This window comes from Balaenoptera physalus (genome assembly GCF_965194825.1).
Source record: "Balaenoptera physalus genome assembly, chromosome: 11".
Lineage (NCBI taxonomy): Eukaryota > Metazoa > Chordata > Mammalia > Artiodactyla > Balaenopteridae > Balaenoptera > Balaenoptera physalus.
This window is the reverse complement of record NC_138896.1, coordinates 36,059,502-36,077,688: the sequence shown is the minus strand read 5'-3', so window position 1 is coordinate 36,077,688 and position 18,187 is coordinate 36,059,502. Positions and strand designations below refer to the sequence as shown.

Below are 18,187 nucleotides of genomic sequence, written 5' to 3'. Positions count from 1 at the left end.
TGGGCACCTTGAATGTCTCAGCACTTGGAAATGCCAGATCCCTCTAAGAAGGGTGGTGTTGGGGGTGGGGCTGAAGAGGACTGGTTGGAAGTGGGTTAAGAAGCAGTGATAGGGAGTTCCCTGGTGGTCCAGTGGTTAAGACTCAGTGCTACCAATACAGGGGGCCCAGGTTCCATCCCTGGTCGGGGAACTAGATCCCACAAGCTGCAGCTAAGAGCCCGCATGCCGCAACAAAAAGAGCCCGCATGCCACAGTTAAGAGAGCCCGCATGCTGCAACTAAAAATCCTGCATGCCGCAACTATGACCCGGTGCAGTCAAATAAATAAATAAATACTTTAAAAAAAAGAAGAAGAAGAAGCAGTGATAACCCCAGATCCCCTCCCACTTCTTGCACAGCTAGGCACTGCCTTCCCCACCCTGGCAGAAAATGGGCTGGTTTACCAACAGAGAGGATTACACAGCTGAGGCAGAGGATTAAATGCAAGTCTGAACACCAAACGGTAAGTTTCCATGAGCCCTTTCCCATTTAGCATCAGAACATTGGAAACAGGTTTATAGCCCCCAGCAGATTCCAGGGATTCTCTCTAGGGAAACTGTCCAAAGAGAAGAGTCCTACAGATATTGGCATTTAAAGGTTTTCTCAATGAAAAAGTCAGCTTTTTCACCAAATCCTTTAGGCACAAGCTCTGCTCAGATAATCAGAGCCTTAGTCTTAAATATGAATAGACAACGAAGGATCACAGGGAGGTGCAAGAGAGATGTCACTATGAAAAAGAGAGCCAGAATAAGCAAATAAGAAAAAAAAAAAAAAGACGGAACTCAGAGATGATGCAGAAACAGAATCTTTTTTTGCCTCTTTGAGATAATTAATATTCTCAGAGATAAGAAAAATACTGCAACCTTTGAAACAAGAATAGGATGCTATAAGAAAGTAACATTCATTGAATAAGAAATAGCTATTGAAAATTAAATATGATAGCAACCTATGTAGCATTCTTGCAAAAAATATTTAACCTGTACTTTACCATGATCTAACTTCCAGTCTCCTGTAATACAGCAGGTAGGGGGATAAAATTAAATTACATTATGAGGAAACAATCAGACAAACACAGAATGTAGGGCATTCTACAAGACAACTTGCCTAGATCCTTAAAATGTCAATATTGTAGGAGAAACAAAAAGATAAAAAAGACTTTATAGATGTTAAATAGACTAAGGAGGGAAATCCCTGGAGGTCCAGTGGTCAGGACTCAGTGCTTTCACTGCCGAGGACCAGGGTTCAATCCGTGGTCAGAGAACTAACATCCCACAAGCCACACGGCGTGGCCAAAAAAACAAAACAATGCAAGACAAAAACCACTAAGGAGACCTACCAACCAAAGGAAGTTAAGATAGGATCCTAGTTCAAATAGACCAGCTATAAAAGAAAAACTGGACACAATTGGGGAAATTTGAATATGGACAGGATTTTAAAGATATTAGGGGATTATTGTTAATTTTCTTGGGGGTGATAATGGTGGTGTGATTATGTAACAGAATGTCCTTAATTTTAGAATCTTCAGGTTAAAGTATTTAAAAATCAAGTATAATATGGTCTACAAATTTCTTTCAAATAGCTTTGCCAAAATATACAGGCAGTTCATAGACAGATATATAATAACAATTCTTCAATCTAGTCCTACACTGTCTAATACAGTAGCTACTTTTCACATGTAGCTTCTAAGCACTTGACATCATCTGGATTGAGATACACTGTGAGTATAAAATACGCACTAAATTTCAAAGACTTAATACAACAGAAAAAATGAAAAAATCTCATTAATAATTTTTATATTGATGGCATGTAGAATTGGTATTTTGAAATAAGTAAAATATTAAAGTTAATTTTACCTATTTTTTAAACTGTTTTAATGTGGCTACTATAAAGTTTACAATTACATATGTGGCTCACATTATATTTCTATTGTACAGCACTGACCTAGGTAGGGAAAAGAATGTTAAGTATACTGTTTTTTCAACTGTACTGTATATTTGCAATTCTCTTAATAAAAACTTAGAAAGACAAAAAATGAAATAAAAATAGAGACTTTCTTTTTAATCAATAGGAGGGTTGGAGTCAAAGTTTAAAAATCCTTTTGAAAGTAGGATAAATGATAAAAGTAAAGATTAGAAAATCAGAGAACCAATCCAAGAGGCCTCATTCAAAAAGATAGAACATAATAAGCACAGAAAGGAACCAAAGGACATGAGATTCTAGATTAAAGGGGAGCCTGAGGACTCAGCACTGTGAATGAAAAGATACACCAACTGATGCACTGGGGAATAAAGAGATTCTAAAAAGTTTCCAGAGAGAAAAAAAAATATCGGTCACATTTAAAGACCCAGGAATTAGAATATCACTAAACTTCTCCACAACCACCCAGGAAGCTAGAAGACAAAGGAGAAAAACTCTCAAAATTCCAAAGGAAAAAATTTTCAACCTAGAATTAGATACCCAGCCAAACTATCAATCAAGATGAAGGTAGAATAAAGATATTTTTAGACATACAGGGTCTCAAATTTTTTACCTCCCTTGCACCATTTCTCAGAAAGCTATTGAAGGATGTGCTCTATCAACCAAGAAAGTAAACAAAGACAGAAGGCATTGGATTCAGAAAACAGGGGGTCTGATGTAGGAAGAAGGCAAAGGGAATTCCTAATCAATGGTGAAGGGACACTTCAGGATGTGAGCTGCCCTAGAGAGCAACCATCCAGCCAGGAGCAGAAAATGTTTGGCTCTGAAAGCAGTTCACCAAGAAAAAAAAAAAAAAAAAATGGGACTGAGAGACTATTCTTCTGAGAGAAGTTTTACAATTATAGCAGGGAGTTTGGGAGTTAATTAGTGACACAGACATACAAAGTTAAGCAAACAAAAAACATGAAAAACAAAATGTCACGCAAGAAAAAAAGTGTACTCAAGTACATTATGAATATTTACATAGTTATGATAGTGTTAACATCGAGTTGAGATCTATTTTGGGTGATAGGGAAAGAAGTATATGTGTTGGGGATGGAATGGAGCTAATCGTCATCTTTTGTAGTAGGAAGATAATCTATACTAACTAAAGTAGGATAACAAAAATTATGATGGGATTTTATAAACAGCTATATGTTATTTAAAGAAGTAGAAGAAAAATAGGAAGAAGTAGATGGAAAGTCTAAAAGAAGTTGCCTCTGGGGACTGGGAATGGGGAAGGGTGAGGCAGGCAATTGCTGTTTTCCGTTAGTCTGTTTAGTATTATTTGACTTTTATTAAAAGTATTTATATACATATATCACTTTGCTAAAAATAAAAATTGAATTAAAAGATAAAAAGAAAATCCAGGTCATCCAGGGCAGGCCTAGTGACTGCCCAGAACTGAAGGTCATTTCAGGTGTCACTGCCTGGCAGCTGCCTACGTCAGCAACTCCGGACATGGCTAGAGGGAGCCTTTTTGGAGAAACGTTATCCTGCCTACCCCCATGACTCATAGGCTCCCATTGTTTCCACACCCCTGCCACTTTCCCGCCATGGGGATGTGTGCGCTGATGTTGGGGGTGGGTACCAAGGGAACTTTCTTGTGCTCTTTGTTTACTGTGGGCCCCACTCCCAACCCCAGGGGTACAAGCTTCCTTGCCAGGGACCAGGTGTCAGGCAAGGGGCACTAGGTGCCAAGAAAGAGAAAAAACAATCTTAAAATACCTCTCTGCCCACCCATTTCGGAAATTCAGAATCATGTGGTTGAGTAGGACATATGAGATCAACTTGCCAACATCTCCAAGAGGTGGACACCAACCCTTGGCTTGAGCACTTTGAATGACAGGGAACTCAATGCTTCAGAGGGACACTGTTAAGGGTTGGGGGCAAAGTAAGGGGCACATAAGGGTCTTTGGTGCCTACAGGCTTTTGCATGAGCCATTCTTCATGCTTATATTGGTCAAGGCCCTTTGAGTGTCAAAGAACCCACTAGTTCTAAAGGTTCAATGAAGGGATACAGGTGAGGTTCAATGAAAGGATACAGCTCTCAGCGGAAACAGAACCTGCCCAGTCCCCATCTCTGCCTCTCTCTCCAGATGTCTGCTCTATCCTCCTACTTCTCTCTGCATATTTCCTTCCTCTGCCTACTGTCTGGCTCACACATGACCCCAATGCCTGCCACCACTCCCAAGCCTCCATGACTTCCAGATTCAGCTCCCCACAGCTCACTGTCTAAGTCCTTTGATATACTAATTTCAAATACCTAGCCAGGTCATCTCATTGGTTCATCTTTTTTTTTTTTAAGGATTTTATTTATTTTTTATTTTTTTGGCTGCGTTGGCTCTTCATTGCTACGCGTGGGCTTTCTCTAGTGGCGGCCAGCGGGGGCTACTCTTCGTTGCGGTGCGTGGGCTTCTCATTGCGGTGGCCTCTCTTGTTGCAGAGCACAGGCTCTAGGCGTGCAGGCTTCAGTAGTTGTGGCACACAAGCTCAGTAGTTGTGGCTTGTGGGCTCTAGAGCACGGGCTCAGTAGTTGTGGCACACGGGCTTAGTAGCTCTGCAGCATGTGGGATCTTCCCGGACCAGGGATCGAACCCATGTCCCCTGCATTGGCAGGCGGATTCTTAACCACTGCACCACCGGGGAAGTCCTCATTGGTTCATCTTGGTTCAGGTTTCCTCTCCTAGCCCAATCAGCTTTACCAAGGTGAGTCACATGGTTCAAAGATGGCTACCTGGTCTGTCCATCTTCAGGAAGAACAGTGGGTAGGGAAGGCATCTCAAATGTATCCACCACACTTACCACCTTTCTTTCCCCCCTACCCTGCATTCATCCAAGGATGCCTTCAGCAAATTCTTACCAATTACCTTCAGAAAGAGCACTGGGGGGTTGAAGACGGAGGAACCAGGCTCAGATTTGTGACTTTGGGCAAAGCACTGCCCATCTATGGGTCTCAGTTCCCTCCTGAGCCCCTAACATGAGGGGTGCTATGGTTCAACTAGATCAGAGGTTCTCAACCCTGGGAAAACATTATAATCATCTAGAGAGTTTTTAAATAAAATTCTGATAGCTGGCCTCACCTCCCTCCCTCCACAAATATTCTGATTTCATTGGTTGGAGTAAGATCTGGGTAACATACTTTTGAAAGGGCCCCAGTGATTCTAATACACAACCAGGGTTGAGAGCCATTGGATTAGAATCCAATCATTAGATTATCACTAATAGTCAATGGCTAAAATGGTACTTGGCTTACAATAAGTGCTCAATAGATTCTCCCTGAAGGAATGAATTCCCTTCAGCTGTAACATTCTGTTCTGAGTTGAGAGGTAGGTTTGGGGGTACTGGGGGGGCTCCAGTGGGACTCAAAGAGTTTGCTCAGAACAAGGGACAGAAAGACACTGGAGGGAGGGTCACTGCCAGTTAAGGAGGAATCTCAGGAGTGGTCCTTTGGAGACAGACCAAGCTGGATCCTCTGACTCACTTGGTACCTACCGCTGCTGTTGGGGCCCAGAGGCTGGAGGGCTGCCTGAGGTGGGGATGAGATCTTGGGGAATCTGAAGGCCAGCCGAGCTCTAGGACCTTGGGCAAGTCCATGAACCACAAGATTTTCCATGCAAAACAGGAACTTAGATTTCTCCTTTACTAGGCTGATGAGAGGATTAAGAGAGACAAAGGATTGAAGTGTAAACAATTATTCACATGAGGCTTAATCTCAGGTAAATCTCAGGTTATCACCGCCTAACATCACCCAGAGGGAGCTGTAGAGAGGGGGCACTAGATTGTCAGGTTCTGACCTGGAAAATGACAGCTGTCCAGTCAAAGTTCTCCCTGGAACTTCAGCACGTTACTGTCAAGCCATTTCCTAGCGTGAACGGAAGGACAATAATGTACCTGCCACCCCTACGGACAGTAACATGGAGGGAGGCCCTGGGCCTCACATGCTAACCTTGGAGGCAGGTTATGGTTCCCAGTTTTCCTGAGAAATAACAGAAGCCCAGGCAGGTTAAGTGACTTGCCTGAGGTCAAGCAGCTAGGAGAGGGCTGGGCCTGGAATTTGAGGCAGCCCAAGAGCAGCCCCTATCCTGCCCTCTCGTTGGGAAGATGGGACAGACACCTGTGAAACATCTAGAAAACAAGCCAGCAGCCCCAAATGTGAAGTTACCTGCCAGGTGGAGAAGAGCAGAGCAGAAAACCTGGGAGAGGCAGGGACGGCTAAGAGCATCTTTCTAGAAGGTTAGTGTAGAACCAGGCCAGCCAGTGGTGGAGGGGCATCAAGAAATGACTTCTTATTAACTGCCATCTTGGGCTGCTTCTCCTGGGATGGCAGGTCAGGGTTTCTGGGGTTACATGGTAAGAACCAGAGCCCACTTTAGCTAGCTCATGGAAAGAAAAGTTTGTGGTCAGGATTCAGCAGGTGATGCCAAGGGGATCCAGAGGTAGGACCAGTATTTCCTTATAGAGAGTCTGGAGATGGGGGCTTAGAAAGCTGTCTTCTCTGTAGTGTTCGTTCTTCTCTCTTTCTGTCTGTGTCTTTCTGTGTCCCTCAGTCCCTCTTTCTCTGTCTCTGTCTGACTTCATGTTACGCGTGTCCACACCACACACACCCCACATACATGCTCCTCTGCCTTTCTCTGTGCATCTGCTCCATTCTCCTCTCTCTACTGTCTGACTTCTATGTGAGCATACTTTCTGCTCCCCCATAATTGTGGTGGCGGCCATGAAAGTGCACCCCGCGGACCTCCAACTACAAGGAGGAAATTGACCAATGACCCCAGCTGCTGCCTCTGAAATCCATCACCAAGTCTGTTCCCAGATCATGGGCTGCTGCAGCCAGTGACTGAGCAGAGCAGGGTACCAAGGTGGGTCCATTTCCCGGAGACCTGGGACTCACCCGAGCCTAGCCTAACCTCCCACAGCCTGCAGGGCAGTCTAGGTTGCTTCACCCAACCTCCCCTCCCTCTCAGTCACTCAGGATGGGACTTGCATCTTGGTCAGATGGTGCTTCCAGCCTCTCACAGGTGTTTCCCCTAACATAGTCCTTTCCAGCTTAATCCAGCCGTGGCATCTGCTTCTTGGAGAACCTGGATTAACACACAGCAGTTCCAGGTGGGTCATGACGGACCCCCCACTCCAACCCTACTGACTCTCCTTCCACCTCCTGTTACCAACACACACACTGAGGATGGGTGTGGAATCAAACAAAGGAAGAGAAGTCTTTTCCCTGGGTCCCCTTGTCAAGTCCCAGCGCAGAGCCTGTCCCAAAGCAAGTGGTCACTAAAAAGTGGTGGTCATTAGAGGGACAGCCCTGCACACGGCTCACAAGGGGGCCAGACCACAGCTGGCTTACTGAGGACTGCTCCTGGGAGGACTCTGGGGTGGGGCCGGGGCACTGGACCTCTGCAGCATCCACTTTTGACTGGGACCCTGGACATCCTGCGTGGAGTCACCTCCTCCCCTGCACTAGGGGCGAGGAATTTTTGGAAGGCCTTAGACTCCTTCCTGTGTTGTTTTGACTCAGGCACACATCCTGTGTATCAACGGTGTTTTTGCTCAGCGATACGCTCCCTGCAGCCTTAGTCTGGATCCCAACACCCCCAATAGCCCTGGTCCAGTTACCAGACCTAGTGTATGCCAAGAGGGTCTCCCCTTTAGTTATAAGGACACCCAGGGGTTGAGGACTTTGCTGAAACCACAGTGCGGTTGGGAGAGTGTAAGGCACCTCCTGGACTAGGCTTTGGGCAGTCGGAGAACTCCAGCTGAAGGCAGATATGCCTTCTACACAAGGCCTCTGCTCCCCTTTCTGCCTCCAGTTTGGAGTGTGACCCTTGGGTGTACCCTTCCGTGTACATACGTGGGGCAGGTACCTGTGTCACCTGCCCACCCACTACCCTCACAGTCAGCTCCCACGGCCTTGGATCTTCACCCCTACTCAGCAATGGTCTGAGGGGCCCACGGGATTGCAAGGGACACTTTAGGAATTATGTTCCCCCTGAAACCCAGACATTGCTGGCTCCTTTCCAAGATGGGCAAAACCTCACTGCCTCCCACCCCGCCCCCACCCAGTCCACACAGCGCGTCCAGAAGATCAGTGCTGCGATGATGTGCTGGTAAATGTTTAACATCTGGCTCTCTGCAGAGAGGAGAGCCCTGATTTATAGTGTTTGCTCATTTCTGTGGTGTAAATACTTCCACTATGGCTATTTTAAGCTACAACGTGATGGCACAAAAATGAAGTTGGGAAGAGAAACGCAGTAGCATACCGTTATGTGATATTTCCACCGGGCACCTCCAATGGATGTCAGTAACCTCAAAAGCTTGAAGAGTAGTAACATGTAAAGTAATTAGGAAATGATGAGTTTTGAGTATGTTTTACCTTCGCTCTTCATACAGTTTAAGTGTATGGTTATATAATTTAATTTTTAAGATAGTCAGCTTGTAAAATTTCTGAAACTTTAACCGCTGGCTCTCATGAGCGGGATGAACGGGGTCCAGACCCCTGGGTCTGAACCTTTCCCCTGGAGTGAACTGTTGAGGGTGGGAATGTGAGCGGGTAGAGAGATAGAGAGAGGGCCTGACTGCCTGACTGCCTGGTGGGTAACTGTCTGCTCCTCATTTCCCTTCCTCCTCAGTCACCAGCATCAGGTGTTCTAGGCGCCCTATGAGAGACTCAACAAGTACGTGTCGGGGACTTCCCTGGCGGTCCAGTGGTTAAGACTCCACGCTTCCATTGCAGGGGGTACGGGGTTCAATCCCTGGTTGGGGAACTAAGATCCTGCAAGCCCCGTGGTGCGGCATTAAAAAAAAAAAAAAAGTACATGTTGTTTGAATTGAATACAGTATGATGTCACCGCCCCAGACAGAGCAGCTCAACTGGCCAGAGCCACAGGTGAAGGAATCTAAGAATGAGAAGGAAGTTTTCCATAACTGGAGGTAAACAGATTTCAACGCAGAATATAAACACAGGCAGGGAGGGATTGGCAGGAGATGCCAGAAACACAGAACAGAACTGCCCTCTGAGATCTCCAGCCAGGCATTTCCAGAACCTGGGTATTTCTGGATTTTACCCCAGATCTGCTAAGTCAGAATCTCTTGAGAACAGAGCTCAGGAATCCCCTGGTGACTGCTGGGTAGTTACCACAGGGCTGGGATCCGCTGATTGCTTCACCTCACTGGTCCTGCAGAGGACAGGTAGCTGGGAGCTGCAGCCAGGGCACCTTCTTTGGGCCCCATGGCCCTGGAGCAGGAAAGCCCTGCTCTGGCAGGCTTGTGTGGTAGTTACTAGCACAGGCTCTGGGGTCTCAGGTTTGAACCCAGGCTCTGCTTCTAGCTGTGTGACTTTGGGCAAGTTGACATGCCCACTCTGTGCCTCAGCTTCCAAAGGGCGATAATAATACTGACTTCACAGTGTGGTGGGGATTAAATGAGATCTGAAGTCATGGGCAGTAAGCATCCTGTAAATGGCCGAGGTGGCTTATTTAAGGCACAGGGCTAGATGGTGGCAGACCCCAGGCCTATGAGTACTGTTCAGACATAGCAGGGAGGACCAGAGACCCTAAAGTAGAAGAGACTTTGATATCTTAAGGTAAAAAACTCTGATCTTGCTTAAGGTAGGGAGCTCCTGGTAAGGAGTTTCTGCACCTTCAAAGAGGTTGGGTCTCAGGGCAGTAGGTGCTGTTTGTGTCCATGTCCCAATCCCTCGGCCCGTTTCGGGTGTCAGTGCGGCTATAGTGGACAGTCCTGTACATGCTGCCCAAGCCCCTCCCCAGGGGTGCCTCTCTGCGTTTGCACCCCAAAACTTTCTCCAAAACCCGGCAGAAGGTCTCTTAGCCCCAGGGCAAGCCCAGCCAGTGTTCCCGTCGGCTATCATTGCATAACAAACCACCCCAAAACTTAGAGGCTTAGAATAACACCAATCGTGTATTTGCTCATGATTCTGAGATTTGGGGGATGGCTGGGCTCTTCATGTGGCCTCAGCTGGGGCTGGAATGTCCCAGATGGCTCCTCGGCTGGGCAGATCCCCTCCAGGGCATGGGTCTCCAGGTACTTGGATTTCTTTTACCTTGCAGCTGGCTTCCCCAAGAGCACAAAAGTGGAAGCTGCCAGCCCTCTTAACACAGAAGGTCACTTCCAGGGTATTCTATTGATCAAAACAGGCCCAGGGCCAGCCCATGTGCAAGGGAATGGACTCCATCTCTTGTACGGGGAGTGGCAAGGTCACTTTGCCAAGGAGAGTGTGGGATGGTGGCGTCTTTGGACAGTACAGTCTGCCACATCCAGCCTGTATAGGAGGGAGGTGGGGATTAATGTCCGTGGGGCCATCCTTAACCAACGCGGGTGGGAACTGGTGGATAAACGCAGGTCTCCTGTCCTTCAAAGGGACAATTCTGAGGTGTATTCGACAGGCTCTTCAGAGGGGTCCCAGCAGGATTGAGCCCCAACTGCCCACAGTGGAACCAGCTCAACGAGGCCCCCTTAATTGCCTTGTGCTCTTTCCCCATCTTTATCTCCCTCTACCTCTCTGCTACTTCCTCCAGCCATCTCCCAGTTCTGGTCTTAGGCCTTGCTCTCCTGGGCAACCAAACCAAAACACTCAGTTTCCTCATTTGGAAAAAAACCCTTAAATCGGGCTATAAAGTATTGCATCTGGCTCCCAGACTGATGAGTAATCCCACAGGAATGGAGGTGAAAGGGCTTTGTAAACTGGGCGGCCCCGAAACCAAGGTGAGTGGTCACTGTGAGCAGAGGTATTCCCGAGGGAAGCACGGGGACTTGGGGGCTGAAGGGGTGGGACACCCAGGCCCCTGTCATCAGGGGGTGGTGACCAGAAGGAACGCTGCCGCCGTGGAGGCGATGAGAGGTGAGGACAGAGAGGTGTGGGGAAACGGGAAAGGGGGTGCAGACAGAGGGGCTTCCTGGAGTGTGCAGAAGTAAGGAGTGCTGCGTCCCTGCCCTGCCTACCAGATTCAGGTGACTTGGCACAATCAGGTGACTCACTGGGCCAACAAAGCCTGTGACAAGGTCCCTCAAGATCATCCACCCGGTTTTGCAGGGACTCGCCCTCGTGGAATAAACCTCACCTCCTGATTTGGCCTCTTCCTGGGAGGAGAGGGACTGAATTACAATGAGAAGTTCCAGGATTCCGGTTCACTTGCCCTCCATTCAGTAAACATTGAAAAGCTGAGCCCTTTTCCACGCTGGCCAGCTTGTGGTCTGGATCCAAGGTGAACAAGCCACTCCCTGCTCTCTCAGAGGCTCCAGACCCAGAGACAGCAGACTTGAACAGCATCGAAGCAGCCGGCTTGCTGAGGGATGGGCTCTGGGCCTGGTGAGGGACATCTGACCCAGAATCCGGGAGGGGGGTGGGCAGTAACTGTGGAACTCTTCCCGGAGAAGCTGATGTCCACCTTTAATCCCAACAGGTCTTAGAACTCAGCTAGGAGAGAGGAAGGGCATTCCAGATGGAGGAAACAGCATGGGCGGCCTGGCTCATTTGGGAAACTTCACTGTGTCTGGAGCCCAGAGAGGTGAGGGAGTAGGGGTAGGGGGCAGATGAGGTTGAAGAGGGAGACGGCCCCAGGAGAGCAGTGGGAGCCCCGGAGGAGTTTAAAGCAGGAGATAAAGGGGGTCAGATTTGAGTCTGGGCTCTAGCCTGCTGGTAGCAGTGATGGCCAGGTGGAGACCAGCTCAGGGGCTCATTCATTCATTCAACAAGGGCTCAACCAGGCATCAGGCCCTGTGCTGCTGCGGGGGTCCAGGTGAGGAGCTGTAGTGGCCTGGATGGTGGCCAGGATGGAGAGAAGGGGCAGAGATTCTGGGGAGGCACTCTCACTGTGTTACACAAACACATCCTGGCAATTCCCAAACTGGCATCTGGTTCCTGGACCAGCTGTGTATGAATTTGGAAACTGGGGACCTGTTATTTCAGGGGTGGACAGCTGATTGGCAGGGCTGAGCCCAAGCCTCAGGGGCCCCCAGAGAGGCAGCCATTCCTGGAGACCCACCCAGAGCAGCGCAGCCCAGCCTGCCTCCTTTCTCCCCCTGCCTTTGCCCCAGGCTCCAGAAAGCTTCCCCGCAATGGTGGCTGAGGATAACCTTTCCAGCAAGGGGGTGAAACATCCCGGTTTCTTTTCCTAAGTGACTCCTGCAGGATCACACAGGAGCCAGAGGCCCAGCTGGGACCCAGAGTTTGTGCTTATTTCCATATCTGTGCTCCTCTCCCTCTCAGATTGCAGGCTCTTTGGGCGTAGGAACTGTCTCCTCCATGTGACTGTGGGTTTTCTGAGGGTGTCTCCCCCAACAGATCAGGAGCATTCCGGACGGTAGAAGGAAGAACGGAAATGCAAGTCAGGTAAGCTGTTTTGCTGCCATTTAATAGTTGTTTGAATTTGTGAGAAATCCTGTATTTGCCTCAGTCTCCTCATTTGTAAAATGGGGTTAATGATAACACTACCTGTTGTGAGGATTAAAAGACATAAGATAGAAGAGACATTAAAAGAGCCTTGGGGGTATGGACAGGACAGAAATACCAAGCACAGACCATGAAAAACAGCCGGAAATGAGAGCAAAGGGAACCAAACTGTAGGCTCCATGAATAGGATTTCTGTTCATGTTACACGCTGTAGTTTTCCAGGTGCCTGGGACAGAGCCTGGTCCATGGTAGGTGCTCGGTGAACATTAGTTGAAGGAATGAATGGAGAGTCCAGGTGGCGATGGTGGAGAGCAGGGTGCCAACTCACCACCAGGGTGGGAAGGCTTCCAGGAGGGGGCAGGGGAGGGCCCAGGCCTGGAGGGCTGCTGGGAGTAGGCGTGTCTGCCTCAGAACTCATGAAACTCTGGGGGTTCAACAATACACCCCCGTAGTTCTGACTGGGTTATGAATCTGATGTCAACAGTGGGATTTCCCTACCAGGGTCCTCTCCCTCGACTTCTAAATCACTTCCTCCACCTGCCATCCCCCAACAGCTCATGGGCACGGTGGCAGTGACAGGAGAGTGCACGCCCCTCCACACACGGTACCCCTCCTCTGCTCTTGATCACTCAGGAATCCCTCCTGGGCTCCACCCTCTGCTCCAGCTGCTGTCCCACCCTGTTTCCAGACCTTTCACTCAGAAAGCTCACCACTTACCTTAGGCGCAGTGGACCAAAACCACACCTTAACCCCAGCCTTCCCTGCTTGTATCATCTATGAGCAACTCTGCGAAGCTGTGCCTGGTCAAGTTGTACTCTGAGCTTTCATCTCCTTCAGAGCAAAGGGGGCCAAAAGCCCTGTGCCATGCTCCAAGCCGCCTGTCAGAGGGCTTTGTGAGAAGGCCAAGTGCTAAGGTAGTAAATAGAATTGTTACCTTGAGGCTGGAAGGGGCTAAAGCAAAACCAGAGAAGTTTGAACCTGTGTGTGTGTGTGTGTGTGTGTGTGTGAGAGAGAGAGAGAGAGAGAAAGAGAAAGTGGAGAGATGTTTTGGCAAAGGGATGGATGGTATCAAGTCATTACAGAACCCGTTGATATTTTAAACACATATGATCCTTTATAAACGCAGCCACACCCTCATGAAAAATGTGCTTCATTCCTGAAATCACAGAACTGTAAATTTTTCCCAGCAGACTGAAGATTTTAACCAATGTCCTGTGTGGTGTGGGAAGGGGACCCTGACACTGCTGTGGAAGAGGCCAATCTCTAAACCGTTGAGACCACGAAGTCTGACAAATCTTCCTCTTAAATGGATGCATATGGGCCCAGCTGAACCTGTCCACTCTTCTTTCACGTCCTTTCCAGCCCACAGTGCCCACCCCTTGAGCTCAGAAGGCCTGATCTCCGGGGTCCTTCCCTGGCCCACCTTCCTGAACACAGAGACCCTTTCAGGGGACGCCAGACGTGCCACAACAGAGCAGGTGATTGTTAGCTGGTCATGGGGGTTGCGTGGGTTTGAACCCAGGCTCACCATCTATGGAGATCTTGCCTAAGTCACCTCTCTGTGCCTGTTTCCTCGCCTATAAAATGGGGATGTAATACCCACCTCACAGGGCTATTGCAAGATCAAATGAGTCCATTCACGTATTATTGAGCATAAAGCGTGTAGAACGGGGTCTGGCAGACTGGCGACATGAGCTGCTAGCCACGGTCCCCCCACTCCTCTCCCCTGTCCTCATTCCAACCTGTTAACTGTCACCTCCTCCAAGAAGCCCGCCCTGACCACATCTTAAGTAGCCTGCCCCTTCTCCACCTCCCCACCTCTTTCATTTTTTTGTCCCTTCCAGACCACCCCAGTTCTCCCCTTGACCCTCAGGCTGTCCTCAGTCCTCCCAGACTGCCCCACCCATCTTGCCCACAGCCCCTCTCCCCACCCCCCAATAGCACACATCAGACTGGCTTGTCCATCTCATGTTTTATTGTAAAAATGTTAAAATAAATTACATTTGACATCATTGCCAGTATGTACATACAGTGTGTGTGATTCCAGGACAGCCAGCAACACCCCAGCCAAGTGGGGTCAGGAAAACTAAGACGAGCTCGTTAAAACATTTCACAGAAAAGCAGAAGGCCGCTCCTTCCCACCCTGATGCTGGGCCATCATACCCCTGGGTTATAGGCTAAGTGGGGATGGGTGGGGGTCTGGCCCTCTTTGGCCCTGCAGTATTGGGGAGGGGGTTGAGAGGCAGAGAGGGTGTCTGGGTGGCACCTCCTGCCCAGCATCTGGTCGCCTGCGACCAATGCCCCTCCCCAACTCTGACACCATGACCTTGGCTGAGGTCACCGAGAAAGGCCCAACTGGGTTGGGGGATAGGAGAGTGAACGCCGGACATCCTGATCCTTGGGGCCCCACTCTTGCACCTTTTCTCCCCTCTGGCTCTGAAGCCAACGAGATTAAAAAATCAGCAATTCATTTAAAAAATAACAAAACAAAACATGCAGGGCAGAGTGGGCTGGCCCAAGGGTGCACCTCACGAAGAACCCAAGAACTCTGTCAGCCCCTCACCAGAAACAGTCCGTCTGCAGTTTCACATTATATTTTTCTCCTCCCATTGCAAATCCTTTCTTTCTTACACAGACAGACAGACAGACAGACACAGACACACACACACACCAAACAGCAGCTGGAGGGAGGAGGTTGATTCACATATTTGGACATTCCCCACTTGTGAGCCAAGAGTGATCTGGGGAGCGGTGAGGTCACGGGACGGAAGGGTGGAGGCAGGATGAGCCGGAGCTGAGCCCACTCCTGCAGCTCCCCGGCCGCCAGCTCCAGGAGCCCCAGCCTCTCTTTCTGCCACCACTTCCCGGGAGGCAGAAGCCCGCGCCTGCCATTGCTTGGCCAAAGGGTGTCTGGGACAGGGAACCGGACTCTGGGCTGGGCTCCATCCCAGTAAGTCCACAGAAGGGCTGGGATGCTGGGCCACACTTGGGACTTACTCTGGGTCCCCCGTAACAGGAGTGTTTCAGCACCTGCCCGTTAGCTCCCCGTCCCCAGATGGCCTCCTCCCTACTGAGGTCTGCAGTAGGGACGACAGCCAGGCAGACGAGGCGGGACTGGGGGACGGTTGAACACGTGCCCCAGGCGGGGCCCCACTACTGCTGAGGCGCTGAAGTGCCCAGCCCCCAACCCCACCAGGGTCTTACACCACCCTCACCCTCTCTCTGAAATGCCTGGCTCAGCGCTGGGTGCACAGGAACCTGTTAATACTGGTGAACTCAAACGGCCGAGGCCCCCGACCTAAGAGAACCGTGAGACAGTCGTAACCGAATGACTGGGCATCGACCCACGCAGGCGCAGGCCTCCCCGGGATCGGTCCCGCCAGCCCACGTGTCCGTGAACCACCAGATCCCCCAACCGTGCTCAGGACAGACGCCTCCCGCTGCCGGGCTGCCCGTCCCGCTGATGAACAGAGGGCCCTGTCCTGGGTGCGCCATGTCTGACCGGTAGCATCTAGCTGCAGGGGATGAAGGTGAGGAAGGCCCCTGGCCCCCTACTCCCAGTTCCAGGGCCACCCCCCACCAGGGGCCAGGGGCCCAGCCACAGTAGGACACCCCAGGTTGAGGAGAAGAGAAGCCATGGAAGGTGGGGCGGGGAGCCGGCCCCGCCTCACGTGCCTTTGGGGCAGTTTGCCTTGTTGTACTCGTTCATAAGCTGTTCGTAAGGCACGGAGAGCTCGGACTCGGTGCTGGTGAAGGTGGACTCATCCGACGAGGGGAACTCGCCCAGGTTCAGGGGCACCTCGGCCGCGGCCCCCTCCCGGGGCCTCTCCTCCCCAGCCAGGTTGTCCTCCAGCGAGGACTTGGAGGCGTCCTCGTCCGAGAGGCCGGCCTCCTCGCTCACAAAGGTGATGTTGACGTTCTGGAAGATGAGCGGGTGGTAGTCCTGGGCGTCCCACGGCTCGCCCTCCTCGCTAATGCGGTCCAGCGGGTTAATGAACACCTCAGAGGCGGGGGAGCCCTCCTCGGGGGGCCCCGCCCCGGCCTCCTCGCCGGGGGGCCGAGACATGTGGCCTTTGCTCCTCAGCGTCTGGGACACCTCTTCCATGCTGGGCACCCGGTTCTTGGAGTAGACCACCAAGGGGCTCAGGGAGGTGGGCAGGGCTGTCAGCCCACCCCCCTGGGGCCCCAGGCCCGGCCCTGGGACCCGCTCCCCACCCCCGCCCGTCTTCATTGCCTTCTTCCCGATCTGCTTGATGAGATCGTTGTAAGTCTCCTCCTTTTTCGACAGAAAACTGAAGATGTTGACGTCCTTGGACGCCGCACCCCCTGCCACCTGCAGGGCCTTCCTGGAGTGTGGGGAGCTCTCGAAGGACTCCTTCCGGCGCCGCCGCCGCTTCTTAATGGCCTTGTGCACCTCCACAAACATGCTCACCTTCCAGTTGACAAACAGGGAGAGCCAGGCCAGCCCCAGGTAGATCCAGAGCTCCACGAAGTAGCGGTACAGGGCGTGGTAGTTGGCGCTGGGGTTCACACCTGAGGACGGGTCAGGAAGCCCAGAGGGTCAGAAAAGGGCCAGCAGGGACCCAGAAACACACAAAGGCCAAAAGCCGTGTCACCTGAAAGTGGACACAGCGCGAGAACACGGAACACCGATGCAGATGCACCAAGAAAGAAAGGAGGCCTGTGCTAGAAGCCGGACACCCCATCGTCCTGAGAACCCTGGCCTGGTCACTCATGTGCCTGTCCCAGACCCCAGCCTGAGCTTCCTCAACTATCAAAAGTCAGGAGAGTGGCTCCCTGGGGTGTGGGAGCTTCAAGGGGGAGGGGCTCTGGGGAGGCTGGTGATGGAGCCAGCACTCAGGTCAGGAACTAAGCCATGAATGTTGGCCTTTCAATGATTCACCGACACTGACACTTGGCTGCTTTGTGTACTTTTTGGGTGTACGTGTTACAGTTCAGTTAAAACCTGGATAGAAATTAAGTGACAGGGCAGCTGGCATCCTCCTGCTGGGGATGGACTCACTAGTTTAATACAAGTGAGGCTGATAGTTGGGCTTGGGATGTCCAAGAGCACTGGTCCTGTCAGGAAATATCCTGGACAGCCTTGATTCTCCTTCTGGTGACGTCTGGCCTGCCTCCTGACTTCCTGTATCTACCCTCCTCCTACTGGTTCCTCCTATGGCCTGGAGGGCTCTGCCCTCTCCACACCCCCACTTCTGTGGCCAGGCTCCAGACACCTGCTCCAGGGAGCCCTCGCAGGTCACCCTGCACAGCTCTGGTCACTCCCCTACCCTCCAGGATCATGGAGATTTCACTTTACACTTCCAGGCATGTCGATCCATATTATTACATATCCTGTGTCCCCCTTCCTGCCCTGAGACTCGGAGAAACTTGGAAAAGGAACTGGAGGAAGGGGGCCACTTCCAGAGTGGGGCTCCCTTAGAGCAAGGACTATAAACCCCTCGTCAGACTGGAGGGGGTCTGAAGGCAGGGGCTGTCTCCCTTGCAGCCAGTAGGTGCTGTCAATCTTGCTCAGGACTCCGGTCATAAGCAGGTTGTGATGACAAACAGGGCGCACTCATATAGCCGGGCCCTACCCACTGCACTCATGAATAGCAACTCATTTGATTGTCCAAAACCCTGTGAGGTACGCACCGTTACTTTTTTTTTTAAACCAATTTTACAGATGGGGAAACTGAGGCAGTGGTTTGGTGTCTTGCTGGAGCTGAGAAAGTATGATTAAACACCCTTCTGTGCTTCCCTGATACGAAGGCTCCTCCTT

General features: G+C 50.7%; 1 protein-coding gene and 1 long non-coding RNA gene across 6 annotated transcripts in view; one reads left to right on the top strand and one right to left on the bottom strand.

Annotated features, from left to right (window-relative positions):
- Nucleotides 1-1,420: 1,420 nt before the first annotated feature.
- Nucleotides 1,421-15,071, top strand: LOC309638332. The gene is made up of 3 exons (XR_014251081.1): nucleotides 1,421-11,322; nucleotides 12,223-12,345; nucleotides 13,596-15,071. It is a non-coding gene; the product is annotated as an uncharacterized lncRNA (long non-coding RNA).
- The window catches only part of KCNK5 (potassium two pore domain channel subfamily K member 5), a 51,165-nt gene continuing 47,340 nt past the window's right edge, over nucleotides 14,363-18,187 (bottom strand). For 4 of the 5 annotated variants that reach the window (XM_082414123.1, XM_082414124.1, XM_082414122.1 and 1 more), the window contains one exon: nucleotides 14,363-16,938. In XM_082414123.1, the coding sequence (XP_082270249.1) occupies nucleotides 16,073-16,938 (866 nt within the window). In that variant the 3' untranslated portion in view covers nucleotides 14,363-16,072. The remainder of the gene's footprint in view (nucleotides 16,939-18,187) is intronic. The other variant, XR_014251072.1, reaches the window with a different exon arrangement.